Source organism: Uloborus diversus, chromosome 3, assembly GCF_026930045.1.
Source record: "Uloborus diversus isolate 005 chromosome 3, Udiv.v.3.1, whole genome shotgun sequence".
NCBI lineage: Eukaryota > Metazoa > Arthropoda > Arachnida > Araneae > Uloboridae > Uloborus > Uloborus diversus.
Window position 1 is genome coordinate 50,289,003 of NC_072733.1, and position 16,827 is coordinate 50,305,829.

At 33.2% G+C, this 16,827-nt stretch overlaps 1 protein-coding gene across 2 annotated transcripts in view; it reads right to left on the reverse strand.

Annotated features, from left to right (window-relative positions):
• The window catches only part of LOC129218028 (rho GTPase-activating protein 26-like), a 194,818-nt gene that overhangs the window by 106,996 nt on the left and 70,995 nt on the right, over window positions 1–16,827 (reverse strand). For both annotated transcript variants that reach the window (XM_054852207.1, XM_054852206.1), the window contains 3 exons: window positions 10,446–10,508; window positions 3,583–3,652; window positions 2,355–2,452 (listed from right to left, as the gene is read on the reverse strand). In XM_054852207.1, the coding sequence (XP_054708182.1) occupies window positions 2,355–2,452; window positions 3,583–3,652; window positions 10,446–10,508 (231 nt within the window). The remainder of the gene's footprint in view (window positions 1–2,354; window positions 2,453–3,582; window positions 3,653–10,445; window positions 10,509–16,827) is intronic.

Consider the following 16,827-nt stretch of genomic DNA (forward strand, 5'->3'; position numbering starts at 1 on the left):
CAGAATTTTCCGAAAAAAAAAAAGAAGCTCATTTCGCATTACTTTCAATAGCAATTTGCATTGCAATAAACATCTAATTCCGATTTTGAAAACTTGGCCACTTTAAGAGTTTTGTGTACTTAAATCTCGCAAATGACCAAATATGGCGACTAAGTTAAAAATTCAGGTATAAAATTTTAAATTTGTTGCATGAAAATAATTTGAAAATAAAAAATCCCCATGAAACTACAATTTAATTGAGAATCTTTAGCACATTCGTGTCTGAAGCAATAGGGATAAGATGAAATTTTAAATAGTATAATTGTTTTCATTTCTCAATGAAATTATTTAAAATAACCAAAAAAAAAAAAAAAAAAAAACATTTTGCAGCACATTTTGCTGCTTTTCATTAGTTTGTAGTTAAAAGAAACCCCCAATTCTGCTTTGTCTTTGAAAACGAAAGCACTTAAGCATCGTCTACTTCCATCTTCTGAATGACCAAACATGGCGGCTACGTTTTGCACGTAGCTGAAATGCTCAATGAAAAAACGATGTTCTCCGATCGATTGGCGCTCCCACTCAGTGTTTATCTTGACACTAATGCTTCCAGGGCATCAAATTGCCTCCTCTTTTGTTGAGTTTGTGCACAATTCCTACTTTGCAGGATAGGGAAATTTCTTCTTTTTCCTCAGAAATCGAAAAGTGTACAAGCAAAGTCAAAAAACGGAGTTTTTTGGAATAAATCGGATTTTCGGAGTACGCAATAAAAATCGGAGGAACTCCGGGAAAAACGGAGCACTTGGCAGCTATGTATACAGCATTAACAACCGCCAATGTCCATTGCTCCACGTTGTTGAAAAAATACTAGTTAAGATTTTGCATCATATTTGCATCACAACATTTGAAAACTTGCTTTCCAAATGATTACTGTTTTGTTTAAACACTTCTGAAATGAGGTTTTAATGAAAATAGACACAAATCATATTTACTATCCTTTCTACAAAGTTTAATAATAATCGAAAGTGGGGGGGGGGGGAGCGAAAAGAAGATAAAAATCCAGTTTCAAGCACAGATGCAAAAATATGCATTCTTTTATAAGAAGTATGGAAAAAGAAAGTCAAAAGAACTTTTTAATAAATAAAATATTTCTAGAAATGTATTTTCATCTAGCCACTGTGGTCAATATCAAAAATAACTAACACAATATTCAGTAAATTACCGCCCATTAGCCAGGGCTAAAGCAGAAATACGTGAAATACACCTCTAGCTCAGTCATTTCCAGCCGAGGACTGCAGTTTCGTGCTTATTAGCACTCATCAGCCCGGCATAGGAAAGTGACTGAGCTGGAGATGGAAAACCTCTTAAGGAAGCCAGAGTGCGAAACAAACTGGTAGCTAATATAGAATTATCAGACCAGACGAGTGACCGAAGCAATGGTTCGGTTCAACTCGAAGATTGAACGCGAGGCATGGTATATTCAGTAAATTACCGCCCATTAGCCAGGGCTAAAGCAGAAATACGTGAATTACACCGCCAGCTCAGTCATTTCCAGCCGAGGACTACATTTTCGTGCTTAACCGAACCATTGCTTCGGTCACTCGTCTGGTCTGCTAATTCTATATTAGCTACCAGTTTGTTTCGCACTCTTGGCTTCCTTAAGAGGTTTTCCATCTCCAGCTCAGTCACTTTCCTATGCCGGGCTGATGAGTGCTAATAAGCACGAAACTGCAGTCCTCGGCTGGAAATGACTGAGCTGGCGGTGTATTTCACGTATTTCTGCTTTAGCCCTGGCTAATGGGCGGTAATTTACTGAATATACCATGCCTCGCGTTCAATCTTCGAGTTGAACCGAACCATTGCTTCGGTCACTCGTCTGGTCTGCTAATTCTATATTAGCTACCAGTTTGTTTCGCACTCTTGGCTTCCTTAAGAGGTTTTCCATCTCCAGCTCAGTCACTTTCCTATGCCGGGCTGATGAGTGCTAATAAGCACGAAACTGCAGTCCTCGGCTGGAAATGACTGAGCTGGCGGTGTATTTCACGAACTAACACAATATTTTGTACTTTTGGGTAAATTAAAAATTAATGGAAAGGTAAATCTCTGATTAGGGGAAATTTTTTACTACTTTTGTCGTGCTTGATTTTTAGAAAGTCTGTAGTAGTGCTTTAAAAAATAAACCAGCTAAATTTTTAAAAATGAAGGAAAATCACTAACAAGGAAAATGGGGGACTGCCAAAAAAAGTGATGCTCCGGGGAAAAAAGTATATTTCATGGGTGTGTTATGGTAATTTTTAAGCTGTTTAAGGCATACTGCATCAGAAAAACAGTAAACAAATTAATTTTTCAAACTACAAAAAATAATAAAATAAACTTACAATTTTCCCTACTGTTTGGGAATATGGCATCATAGAGAATTTCTTTTGATACTTTTGATACTGACAGAAATGCTTAGTCCATGTGGTTGTCAAAGGTTCTAAGAAATCATGGAAGTAAAATGAGTGATACCATATCTATTTACATGAATAAAAAAAATTCAGAAAAAAAACACAAATAAAAGTTTTAATGCAAATCAATAGTCCATAGTTAATGAAGATAAAATGCAAGTATTTAAACAGTCATCCTTGCAAAAAAAAAAAAAAAAATCTAACAATATGCTTAATAACATGTTTTGAAACTAACTATTAAAACATTAATTATTGATAAGTATTCCAAGAGTAATTCAATTGAAAAAAAAAAACAGTAGACATCAAGTCTTGTTTGGATTTAAAGGGTTAAATTACATTTCTATTTCTAAAAGACCTTGGTTTATAGAGAAAAATGCATTATGGCTGATTAGTTGTTGCCTAAATTAGTTAATAAGAATAGTAAACACATTTTAAAAACTTCCAAAACTAACAGTAAATAATGAGTTAAAACCACTTTGATTTAGAACATTGGGTAACAAATATTCATTACACAAAATTTGTATAATGAAGGAGTCATGTGTTTAACATTTCTTTACAACTTAATTATGCTTTAGTTATTAAAGAACATTTTCTATACATTTCAATTTTTCTCTTTCACAATATAAATAGGAAAAAACTTTTGGAAAGTGAGATTTTGCGATCAATATATGAAATACTATTTTTTCCTTTTTGAATGAATGAAAGTTAATATTTATTCAAGATTAACAGTAACATTCTCAAAACTGTTCTTATAAAAAGAAAAAATCTCGCAAAGAATCATATTCCTCCACTAGGTTAATAAATTTTGAATCTTTACTATAATTAACTAAGAAACTATTTTAAGTTTTTGTGAATCTTTCTGAACTTTAATGACTATTATGACCTGTCAACAGTCCAATGTATTTAAATATGTGATAAAACTAATAAGTTTCACTTATAATATATATATATATATATATATATATATATATATATATACATATATATACACACACACACACATATATATATATATATATATATATATATATATATATACATACATACATACATACATACATATATATATATATATATATATATATATATGTCATTACAAATAAGCAGACAAAAGGTCTAAATAAAAGTTGTCAATATTTTTAAAAGAAAATGAACTCACTCTTTTCCATTAAGAACAAATAACCCTGTCTTGTATACATTTTATTTAATGTACCAGGATCCTGGGCTTTCTACAAGTAATCAACATTAATAAAAAAAATAATGAAAAATTCAACACCATTAAATAACAATAAATATAACCATGAAAAAATTCAACCAAATTCAAAAAGTTTGAATAAATAGTTGACAGGGGAGAAGTAAGTGATAATGTAACATATTTGGAAAAATAAAGATTCCTGCACGTTCATTCAACTATTATTAATCAGCTCTAAAGTTAAAAGATTCATCCTTTAGATAATGATGAACAACTGGTGCCAAACTTCAACTTGATTTGGCTTTGTCCTTTAGGTAATGCAGTTAATTCCTACACCTTGCAAAACATAAAATAGACAAATAGGGAAGTTGCAACCTATTAAATGTTCGTATTTTGGCTATTGGATATTGTTAATTGACCGTCAAAACTAAAAAATTCACCATCGCCAAATTTTAAAACACCGTGGTTGATTTTTAATGAATTTTTAAAAATCCACGGGCAAAAGTGCGCTCTTCTGAAACGTCACGAGCCTACATCACAGGGCGCGAATGGGCAGCCTTCCGCCGAAGCTCCCTTGTTTTCGCTAGGGACATTTTGAGCGCGCTGATATTTTTATTTTTTAGAAATTCAATAATCCTTTTGAACACACTATGGAGGCCGGATTCGTTAAAGCACAATCTAAATAATCTTCCTCAAATAATATCAATGATGATATTCGAATATTTCCGAGAGGATGAGAGGTTTAATGTTCCAGAAACGCAAGGAGTTTAATGCGAGGAAACAAGCCTTTTGCGTTTCGTCTTCAAAGTCGAATGCACGTTCTTCGGTTTCTCCCATGACATGGGAACCGGTTCACTAGCGTTTCTCTCCTATCAGAAGAGCGCATGACGTCACTTCCTATGCCATTTGATGTCACAAGGGCTTGAACTTTAAAAATTAATTTTAAAAAAACTACTTATTGTATCGCAAAATTTTTTTCACCTATGATGTTCATACATGTTACTCTATCATATAAAAATAAAATTGAAAAATCGAAAACTTCCCTATTTGAAATAAATAAATAAATAAATAACAACATGAGAAAAAAAATATGATGTTTATTTCAGAGAGCAAAAAGGAGGAAATCCGAAAATTTTTCGTAAAATCACGAGGAAAATGAATGATCACCAAAACTGCATCAAACTAGCCTCTGGAAGACAGGATATTCAAAAAAGAAAAAAGGCTAATTTAGCAATTTTGAAGGCAAAATGAAATTTTTTCTTTACTAATTATTCTTCTAATATTAAACATATTGCTCATTTGGAAAAAGAGCGATACAATGCAGAATTTTTAATTTTCTTCTTTTTTTTCGTTTAAAGGGTTTCAAATGACGTTATCTTCTATAGAAAATAATGACAGATTCTTTGTTCTAATATTAACTGCTGGAGAGCACAGCAAATTTCCTGAAGAGTTAAACTTCAAATGCTTCTATATGATGAAGTTTCCAATATATGATAGGGCATACTTTTGTTATACTTTTCCCTTTCATTGATATGTAACTTAGAGAGAAACTTTGTATTTAGTTTTAAAATATTCATAACACTATTTTAGGATAAAAAGTACAACTTACAGTTGCCTTATTTAATCATGAGAATCATGAAACCCTAAAAATTTTAACAGGCTATAAAAATTAAATCATTTCAAATTCACCAAAAATATTAGGTAACCAACCAAACAAACCTTATGAAGAAACCAACAAATAAAATAAATCAAAGAAATAACTAAATTATTAAAATAATGAATAAAATAAGCAAATCTAAAGTAGCACATGTTAAAAAACCAGTGTTCATACTCTGTTTGGATGAAAAAAAAAATCATGACTTTAAAACTTTATTATGACTTCATAAAAAATTTCATGACCTTGTTACATGAAAAGAATAGTTCTAATAGTATTTAATTTCAAACTTGCCAATTTTTGGAAATGAGCATTAGCAAAGCTTCTACCTGTATGCCCCTACCGCATCAAAGCACTTACTTCTGATTGAAGAAATATCAGTGTACATCTAAAAAACTTAACTATTCCCATTTGTCTTCATCATATAAACTTAAGTAAAGTAAAAATAGTGAATGGAATATCATGATGTTTAAATGTCTAATTATATTTTTCACAGGCAGAATGATAATGAATGGGACAAAGTTTGACTAAGCCATTACTAAGTTTCAATAAATTTGCTTGAAAGGTTGCCTTTCAGTGTTAACAGTATATTTAATCATCCTCATAACTTGACAATATTTTGGTTCTTTAAAGTAAAGTCCAGGGGTGATTGTGACTCCATAAAAAAAATACCTGAACTTTTTTCCCCCAAGAAGAAAAGTGTATTGAAGGGCATATATATACACATTACGTGTATGCACACATTATTTATATGCATAATTATTTGTTGGGGCTAAAACTCGAAGTTTTAATTGGACTTAATGAGTCTATGTGCATGGAAGGAATTAAATTCTTTTAATTTTTCTCATTTCTTAAAATTTTTCAAAGAATGTTTTATTTCCCTCCACGGTATCTGAATCCTTAACCATTAATTACATTCATTTACTAAAAGTGCATAAAGATTTCAGAATTAAATAAGTTTGGGGCAAAAGGGGCAGCATGCATTATGAGCACTGTGCAATAGAGCTAGGCGATATGCGAATTTTAATACCATGATATATCGCTCTCCAAATATCGATATTTTCGATACATATAGGTCGTTAAATTTCAACATTTTATAGGGGGGGGGGACTGCAAAGACTATTACATAAGCATCTGCAACCGAGAAAAGCCATAGACCATCTTGGTGAATAGCTACAGCAAGGATTTTCATGTGTTTGTGTCGGGGGGGGGGTGATTATGAGGCAGATTATACCACAGAAACTTTTGGGGAAATTAATTTAGAAGAATTTAAGTCTTTTTATTAGTGGGTGGCAATTCTTGAGGGAAAAGGGGGCTTGGTAAAATTGAGGGGTGCCATCGCAGCCGGAGGGGGAATGGGCACCCCTAATTACATCATGTGCATATTAAGGTGTGCAACAGAGAAACGCTATTAGTCATCTTGAAAAGAAAATATTAAGGGGGAAAATATCAAGTAACCCTCCTTCCTCATCTTGTCTAGCCTTTATTCCGTCTTCCACCCCAGCTGTTCTTCGATAATTACCATAGAGCTTGCAAAACATGACGGGAGCTTACGCTTTATACCAAACGAAACGTCTTCAATTCGGACTTTCGACATTTCATTAAACATCAACCAAAATTTTACAAAAGTGAGTTTTTCTGAAAATATAAGAGTTCCGGTATTTTCAAAGATGAAGATACCAGAAATCAAGATGAAAATACCGGAAATCCAGTAAAATACTGGAACACAATCACCCCTGTAAAGTCACATTCTTCAGTAAATTCATGTTTCTAAACAAGATAATCATTTTTTTTTTAAATTTTGATGTGAATAAATCTTTTTATTCAATTGTACTTGCTCACTTACATGCAGATTTTCAAATGCATACAAATTAATAGGTTCAGAAATTCCAGAACGTTGTTTTTGGTTAATGACATTGAAAGTAGCAGTGGGTCGCAAGGATTACTTTTACGGGCTGTATGTTGGGCCCTACTGTTTCAAAGTATTAGAATTCCTCTATTCCTGCATTTTATCCCCTGACTAAAGATCTTTATTTTTTAAAGCCTTCAACAAATTATCATTAAAATTTTCAGTTTATCTTAAAGGTTTTATGAGTGATGGAAATGAACTCTGATGCAATTGAGTTGCGTTTTTTGAGTGTGTGGTAAATTCAAAAAGAGAGATGTCCAAGCAGTAATATCACATTGCAAAAAAAGACAAGCGGGCTGCTACAGAAGTGGATGCAATGAGATTTCAAAATTCAGATTTGTTTTTGGGATCATTCAAATTCCCAGTTTTAATAACTTTTATATGTGCAATACTGTTCAGTCACTCTAGATTTTGAATGCTGTCTTTAATATACTGTTACTTTCTCTTTGCACAGGACATTTTTTCATGACGTTAAATAAATTTCCATGACTGGAATGAAAATTTCAATTTTCCATAACTTTTCCAGGCCTGAAATTTGCTTATTTTTCCCCCATGACTTTTCAGGATTTCCATGACCCCTAGGAACCCTGAAAAACTTATACTTGAAACATTTGCAGGGTGCAAAAGGATCGAAACCTCAAACAAGGCATGCAGTTTGGCATGTTTCCCAAAAATGTTTGTAGGGGAAATCACTGAAGAGTAAAAAATAGAAAAGTAAATGGATAGGAGGATCAAAAATTAAGAAAAATCGGAATCTTTTCAGATTTTAAGAGAAATAGGAGCATTGTGTGACGTGAAAAAGGCAAAGAGAAGGAATGATTAACACTAGGATAGCCGATACAGTCGAACCTGTATATCTCGAATTTTACGGGAGAGAAGAAAAAAATCGAGATATGGAGGTTTCGAGGCACAGAGGTTTTGAAAAAAGTTCTAAAAATAAGAAATTCGAGCAATGACTCGAAAGTAAAACTTTGGAAGCAATTTTACTAATCAACAACGTCTCCTTCCTCTCAGTTTCTGAATGGATATAATAGCTGGAAAACTTGCTTCTTGTACATAAAGTTTTAATACTGGAGCATTATGTGACTGCTAATATTAAGAAAAATGGTTTTTGTCTAAAAATTCCAGTTAATAAAGATCGTTGGGGATTGAATTCAAGAAAGACACTTTAGTCGAAATTCGAGATATACAGTTTTTCAGAAAATTTCTTTCGAGACAAACATGGGGGGAAACATTGAATTAATACTTTATGGTACAGGGAAAATGAAAAACTTCGACATAGAGAGGTTTTCGAGATAGGCAAGTTCGAGATAAACAGGTTCGACTGTATTCCGTTATACCTAGAACAGCGGGAGAAGGTAAAACTGACCGTTCCTTAAAATAAGCTCTAAATCTTGTGTAAAAATGTATATAACGAAGAAAAGCAATTTGTGTTACTTTTATATAAATTGTACTTCGTACAGTTTAACTTGCAACATTTAGATAAAATAAATAAAAAATGTTTCAAACCTTTTTCATGTGCGCTTAGCTCAAATCCAATGGAGGAGATTTTACTTACGCCATTAGAAAAACAAGAAAAGAAAAGTTCTAAAACTTTGCAAAAGTAAATATTTCTATGAAAAACGAATGACTGAAGAACAAAAACTTAATATCACAACTTTTTCTGCCTTTCGTATGGAATTATCCTACAGAAAAAGAAACAAAAGAAACTCCCAGCCATTTTGACCGCTGTCGGCCGTTCTAGGTATATTCGAAATATGCATAGAAACAAAATAAGAAAAATGGATGAATTTTTTTGTGGAAGATGTTTATCTATATTTAGACAAAGTCATAGCATATCAAAGGAATTAGTCAAAACCAAAAGATTTTGAGTGCAATTTAAATAATTTTATGGTTAAAATGACCGTCTGGCCGTTTTAGTGTTTAAAAAAAAATCAGAGAATTCCAGTAAAAATAGGAAAAATCTCATCCCTGTTATTTAAAAGTTTCCAAAAAATATTTCCAGGGTGTCTACGAAAAAAACATTTTTAACTTCCCCGACTTTTCCCGGTTTTCCATACCCCAAACAAAATTTTTTCAGGTGCTTTTTTAAAGGTTAATTTAGCTACTTTCTTAATGGTTGGTTGTGCTTATGTAACATTTAATACACGTTTTGTTTAAAAAAATATTGCGAACTATTATATTCGTCCATCCTTAAAACAGGCTTTGTTTTTTGGGAAACTTTGGGAATGTTTAAGAAATCACTTCAATAAATTGTTAAACATCAAACAGGAAATGGGCCATTGGTTCACCAGATTGGAATCTTGTTAAAAGAATTTGCCATTCTGATGCCACCGAAATAAAGAAACCCAATTTTGCTTCCAAAATTTCAATGCACTTTAACATCAATTTTACTAGGCCATAGATATTTGTATTCTATTCAACATTTGCTACCTCTGCTTTTTGAACAGACTTTTAAGAGTAGCAAAATATCTAAAGCCCTTTGTGCAACAGCTGAGCTCTCTACCAATCAAAACAACATTTCAGTGGAAAAGCTTTTTTTTTTTTGTTGACATTTTTAGCTTGTTTGGGCTCTGATTCAAGAGGAATTTTTCCAAAGCATTCGAACATAAATTAACAAACACATTTATACAGAGATAAAGAACTATGCAAACAACTAAGTATAACACTGAAATTGAACAATAATCTATAAACTAGTTTACCCCCTTATCTTAGTTACTATGAACAGCTTATCTATAAGTGGTATGGGAAAACTAAAGTTTTTACTTAGTAGTTGCAGAAGCAACCTAACTACCATTGTTAGGGGGTGTACACTTCTCAACCACTAAGGTAAACTGGAATATGGGAAACTAGAAAATAAAAGCCAGGGTTGAAGAACTGGTTTGAGGAAAGAAATATTCTTTTAGTAATTTTGACTGGCATGAATTTCTGATCAAATTTATTTTACTAAACTGCAAAAAAAGGAAAAAAAATCTTTTGAAACTGGTTATAATTTTAAAAAATTTCAGGTTTTCTGCATACAAAAGTAAACAGGGTGGGTAGACACCCTGTAATTTTAGCTGCAAAAATTAAACATACATTATCTTCTTATAATTACTTCTCAAAATGGGCATTTAAAAAAAAAAATACACTCAATAAACAGAATGAACATAAAAGAAATTTAAAAAAAAAAAAAAAAGCACTTTTGCGCAGAAAAAAAAATCTTAAATCGTACAGCATTATTGTAAATTTATGCATTCAATAAATAAATGAAACCAAGCAACTTACTTCTAATGTTTTTTGTTTAAGTTGTTCAGCTTCATTGTAAGTAGCTTCAAAATTTTCCCTTGTCTGCAAAACATAGAGAAATACTGTACATTGAGAATTATAATTTCTGTATTAATGACTATATTTACCAGAAATTATACCTACTGGAATAAGCATTGCAAGTATTCGAGATAGGCAAAAGTCACATAACCAATTTTTGTAACAGTTCTAATACTTTCAAAACCATTAAAACTGAAATTTTTTTGAAACTTGAGTTGAAATCTGCTTAGCAAAACTGATACAAAAAAAAAAAAAAAAAAACACTAAAGCAGCAAAAAGAACTAACAAAATCAGTTTAGCAGGATTGTGGTACTCCACAGCACAACACTACTTACCCTGGAATTGGGGTTGGCTTACATTCACTCACAAAGTGATCTAAAACTTAAAATGTGCAATCAATTACAAAGGCCTCACATACAGTCGAATCTCGATAACTCATAGCTTATAATTCGAATATTCCATTATCTCGAAGTTTTCATCGGGTCCAAACTCTTAAGACTGTTGTGGAAACTTCCCATAACTTGGACTACCAATAACTCAAGCATTTTAGCCGGTCCTCCTTCGGGACTTGAAGTTATCGAGAGTTGACTGTACTTGGATAAGGGTGTAACTGCGCTCTCATCAGAACAGCTATGCTGCAAGAACACATAAGCACAAAACCAAACCCTTGGACACGAGAGCCCGTGACGGCCAATTCCTACTGTGCCCAACTGAGTTTTCCTGACCAGGGGTTCTGGGGTGCAAGGCAGATGTCCCGGTTAGATGGTCAGCCTAACGCGGAAACCTTAATGTTCGGTTCCCAAGTACGCTTGGTACATTTGGGTACATTCATACACGTGGGTCATTTTATCGACCCACTGAAGGGATGAACGGCAACCCAAGCCTGTGGCGTGGGACACATAGGTATAAGCCTGATAAAATCTACAATAAAATTTAAAAAAAAAAAAAAAGATTGCAATGACATTAACTTTCTTTGCTAATTGGGGCATAAAGTCTTGATCATCCCTTGCTGGATACAAGCTGGTAGTTGAGCAGAAATTTTAAGTTACCTTGTAATGGATACTCACATTCGGGACAAACACAATTCTTTTTGTTAGAGGAATAATATTATAAAAAGAAAAAAAAGAGAAATGATAAGATGGAAACTTAGAGGAAAGCAAGGGTGTGTAATTCGATGCTATTAGTTGCCATAAAAAATGGGAATGGTTCACAGATATATGCTTTGCAAATTCTGCTTTGTCCGGGACCTATGGTCCTTGGTACTTATCCTCATTTACATTAGAAATATAAAAAAGTGCTCATTGTCTATCTTCATTTACATTAGAATTACCAAAGGGTGCTCATTGTCTGAAGTATTGCACTATTTTTTCAAAGGTATTTTTTCACTCCTTTCCAAGGTTACAGAAGTAAGTAAACTAGAAGTGATAAAGAGCTTAATATAAAGTTTACAATGTTCTTTTAGTTTTACCACTATCTCAGTAGGGTCATTCCATATAGATTCAACAGATGGGTGCGCTCGATCATTTTTAATTTTTTTGAAACTCATATCCCAAAAAGATGCGTATAAATGATATTTAAAACCACTTTTGTTTTTTCTCTAACCTTAACCCTTGATTTTTTAGGGGTCATCAAAAGTGATTTTCGCAGTCAAAAATGGAACTTTTAGACCTTTGCATTTTGGTCAAAATCTATTTGAATTACATATATGACAGTTAATTTTACGCTTTGATGTTAAAGTGCATAAGATGATAATCTTACTTGCTGAGTTAAGTGGCTGTAACTTAATAATTAAAATAATGGCAACAGGTTAAAGTTCAAGGTCAAATGTAAAATTTTTACTCATTTTAAAGGGGGATAACTCGCGTAGGGGATGGAAACACAAAATGAAATACGGTAAAAACTAATCACTGGAACCATGCTAATAAGAATATGTAACTGTTGCTGTGTGTTTGCTTACCCTTTATTGCTTACAGCCCCTCAAAGGTCAGAAAAATGACAAAAAATGACAATTTTAGACCCTTGTAAACCAAAAGGGGATGGAATTAAAAATAAATTTCTTGGCCAATTGAATATTCCATTCAAGTACTATACATATTATATATATTGTTTTGTGTATTTGGTTTTTAAAAAAGATACAGGTCTTTGAAATTGAGCAATTTTGCTAGTTAATTCACACACTAAAACAGAAAAAAAAGTGTGAAAACTTCACTGCACTTTCTTAAATGGCCTATATAATATATTATATAGAAAACACATATTTTTAGTATTAATAAAAAAAACTATTTTAATTTGATAACTTAGAAATATTTGGACATGAATGAGTAGTTCATACTTGATTGACAGCTTAAGTAGTTAATTTATAAACTATCTACACACACAAATTTTCAATACACACAAACATATGCTCTGTACATTAACCTATCTAAATTGCCTTAAACATATGCAAAAACATTATATATACAAAATTTAAATTTTAAAAAGTGTGTTTTTTATTTCTTGTTTGAGTGTAGTTTTGAAAAAATGAACTCACCTAGTAGTCCTATAGTTGTAATGGTGATTCAAGTATATGGCGTTTTGGACTGCTTTACCAAGGCATATTCATAATTTGATACTTTGAAAATGTACTAGGAGCAAGACAATGACAGGGGTTCTAAATTTAGTGATAAACACAAGCTATGTAATAACTTTTATGACAAAAATGGGCATTTTCTTTTGATAAGTCTTTTTAGTTACACACCATTTAGCCCGGTCAATTTAGACATAAAAATAGTGATCAAATAACAAAAATTCTGGGAAAGCTGAATTTTTGTAGAGATCTTGGGTTTAGCATTGCAAATAAAATGCCAAAAGTCCCCGTCGATCCTATGTAAGCTAAAAAAGTTATTCGGGGTGATTTTTGTCTAAGACCAAACCATTTCTCTGATATTGCGTACTCTCAAAAGACAGCCAGTCATTTACAGAATCCTTTTACTTGCATGGCCTTGAATAACATCTGGCTATTCTAGTTCGTGTGGCATCGTTCACGTACCCAAAGGGGCCGGACTTACTAAGGGCATGGGCACACCCCTCAATATCGCGGAGCCCCCCCCTAAAAAGCAAGAGCCCCCCCTCTAAAAACTGAGAAAAATACCCCTCAAAACAGCCTCCCTTTAAATGTGTTTTGAGCTCTCAAACTGTAACCACATTTCATACAATAAAACATAGTTTGGCTGGCGAGTCGCATTATTATCTTGACTTCTGACAATGTTTGGACTTAGTGATACATTGTGAGTAAGATTTCTGGATTCTAATCTGACTCTAAGAAATCCATCTCTCTTGGTTAGACAACAAACTGTGTTTGACGCTTCTTTATCTAATTTTACGCATCGTCTCACTGCTTTAGTATAACGTGAGGTATTGGAAATCACATAATTCAGTAGTTACGCCCTCAAGCACCATTTCTTTTAAAGTTTTATCTGATATTTCTTTTTTAAGAAGATGATCCGAGTTTTCCCACTTCTGCTTATCAAAAAACTCAAGTTCAAATCTGAAATTGTAAATTTTTGCTATACAATCGAATTTTTTAAACTTGCCATCGTACTATGTTTAGAACATCAGCTCTTATTCTGCAAACTGGTTACTTTGAGAATCTAAAAAATATAACACTAGGCATTGCGGATGACCATCATCAGAGAACTTGTCTTGAGACGGATTACGACGACCAGGTCGAAGATGGACAATGAACATTTATAATTCCAGATTTCAAAGAAAGAAAGACTTTTCTTTTTGAAGGTGAGAGACTACTATGAGCTCATTGATAAGCAGAACTGGTAAAACTCGGCAGCTCCCTCTTTCAAAAAGGGGACTTAATTCCGATAAAACTCTGAAAGAAATTGCTTGATGGCGTATCTACTGAATAGTATGGTTTTCAAAACCTCACATGTCATACTGAAGCAGCGAGACGATAGGTAAAATAAGAGAAAGAAGTGTCAGGTACTCAAAACCTCACATGTCATACTAAAGCAGTGAAACGATAGGTAAAATAAAAAAAAAGCGTCAGGTACAGTTTTTTTGTCTAACCAAAAGGGATGGATTTATTCGAGTCAGATTAGAATCTAGAAATATTAAGCCACAACACCATCAAGCCACAGTTTCAAGCAAGACTGAAAATTATGAGAAGTAAAATAGTTTAACTCACACGCCAAAGTTATGTTTTATTGTAATCAAAGTGGTTACAGTTTGAGGGCTCAAAACCCATTAAAATTTCTTTAGCAACGTCTTTTGTTTCAAAGGGTGACTTATGTGGGCTGTTGCAAGCCATATTTATACTTTAAAATTTTTATACTTAACATTTGTTCTCTAACATAGATAAATTTGACATTTTGAGCCAAAGTAATGGACTAAGTGGAGAATTAACGTTTTTTTTTACTAGATAAGAAATGCTTTTATTACTTATTTTTTCCGTATTTATGTAAGAATTAATTAATATGAAAGCAAACTTTTACAAATCATAACTTCCAATATTTTTTCTCTAAGTACGGAGCAACACAATGTTATTCAGTTCTGACACTATATTGGTCAAATTCAAGATTCAACGCATGTGTGGAACTTTAAAATACAGTTTATTATTAACCACCTTGCAGTTCTTGACGAGATATCTCGTCCATTTAACAGGCAATTCTGGGACTGTCTAACCGCAAGGGGGTTAAAATGATATTATGCAATGTGTAATCTACACAAAAAGCCTACTCTTAAGAGTGATAACATCAAATTTGTCAAATTTTGATGTTTGATGAAATTATTGTAACTTTTTCCAGTTTTTATGCATTTATGGTCAACTTCAAGGCGCGAGCGACACCTCAAGATATTTTTTGCGGTCGAAATCCTTTTGCCCATAACCAAATATCTCTACAAAAGGCAACTTTTCCGGGCTATTACTTAACGTTTATCAGATTTCGATTTTTTTCAATCCACCCTAATGAACATAGTACTTCAAAAGCAAGTCCACCTCGTACTAGAGCGGGATTAAGTGAATCTGAATCCACCTTTTGTTGTAAAAAACACTGCTTATTTTGTGGCGAGGAAGTGGATGAAGAGGCTGAGAAGAACAAAATGCAGAATTATCGCAGAAAAATACATAAATTTTCTGCACATGCATTCAAAGAATCCCTTTTAAAATTAGCTAAAGATCGTTCTGAGGTGTGTCAAAAGCTGCCCTTGCATGTTTTAATTTTGAGTATGATTTAGTCGCTGCTTTATGAATTTTTCTGCGTTAATTCTGCGCTTTCTTCTTCTCAGCCTCCTCATCCGCTTCACAGCCACAAAATAAGCAGTGTTTTTAAAAACAAAAGCTGGATTCAAATTCACTTAATCGCGCTACAGTATGAAGAGGACTTTCTTTTGAAGTACTGGCCTGTTCATCCTCCCATTGCTGCAGAGATTGAACTTTTCCCGGTGTATGATTTTCTGCAAAACACGCGAATTGTAACAGACTTTTGACTTCTTAAAAAATCAGCATTCTTATAACTTCTCCCGACACTTGCATCAATTAAAGTTGGCATTCCACGACTGCCCAGCAGAACAGTTTCACCTTAAGTCAAAAGTTTATTGCAAATAAAGCAAAATTGTGACATTTTTCTTAAATATTGATCAGCACAAACAACAGTAGACGCTTGTAATAAATACGTTTATTCACTCGAACTGCACATTTAACTCTAAAAGAAGCAGGTACGTCGGGGGTGCCCACCTAGAAAATTGATGACCCAGACTGCGCCATCGAAATTTTTAGGGGGATTGTTTGAGAAATATTTTTTATCTGACGGAAGGCTTGCTTTTGAGGGGGGCTCCGCACAATGAGGGGGGTGCACCCATGCCCTTAGTGGGTTGGGCACCCCTGGGTATGTGAACGACGCCACACGGACTAGAATAGCCAGATGTTATTCAAGGCCATGCGAGTAGAGGGGATTCTGTAAGTGACTGGCTGTCTTTTGAGAGTATGCAATATCTGGGAAATGGTTTGGTCTTGGAGATAAAAATCATAAGGACCATTTTTATCAAGAATTTTGAGATCTACAACTTTGGTCTGAGGTACTTTTCGATAAAACTTACCGTTTTTGAGAAAAATCCAAAAAAAAACTAAAATTTTGACCTTTGACCCCGAATAACTTTTTTAGCGCAAATGGGATCGACGGGGACTTTTGGCACTTTATTTGTAATGCTAAACCCAAGGTCTCTACAAAAATTTAGCTTTCCTGGAATTTTTGTTATTTCCATTGTCTAAATTGATCGGATTAATTCTTCATATCTATTGCTAGGGAACAATAATTTTACAGTGATAATATTTAAGCATAAAGCAGTGATTAAA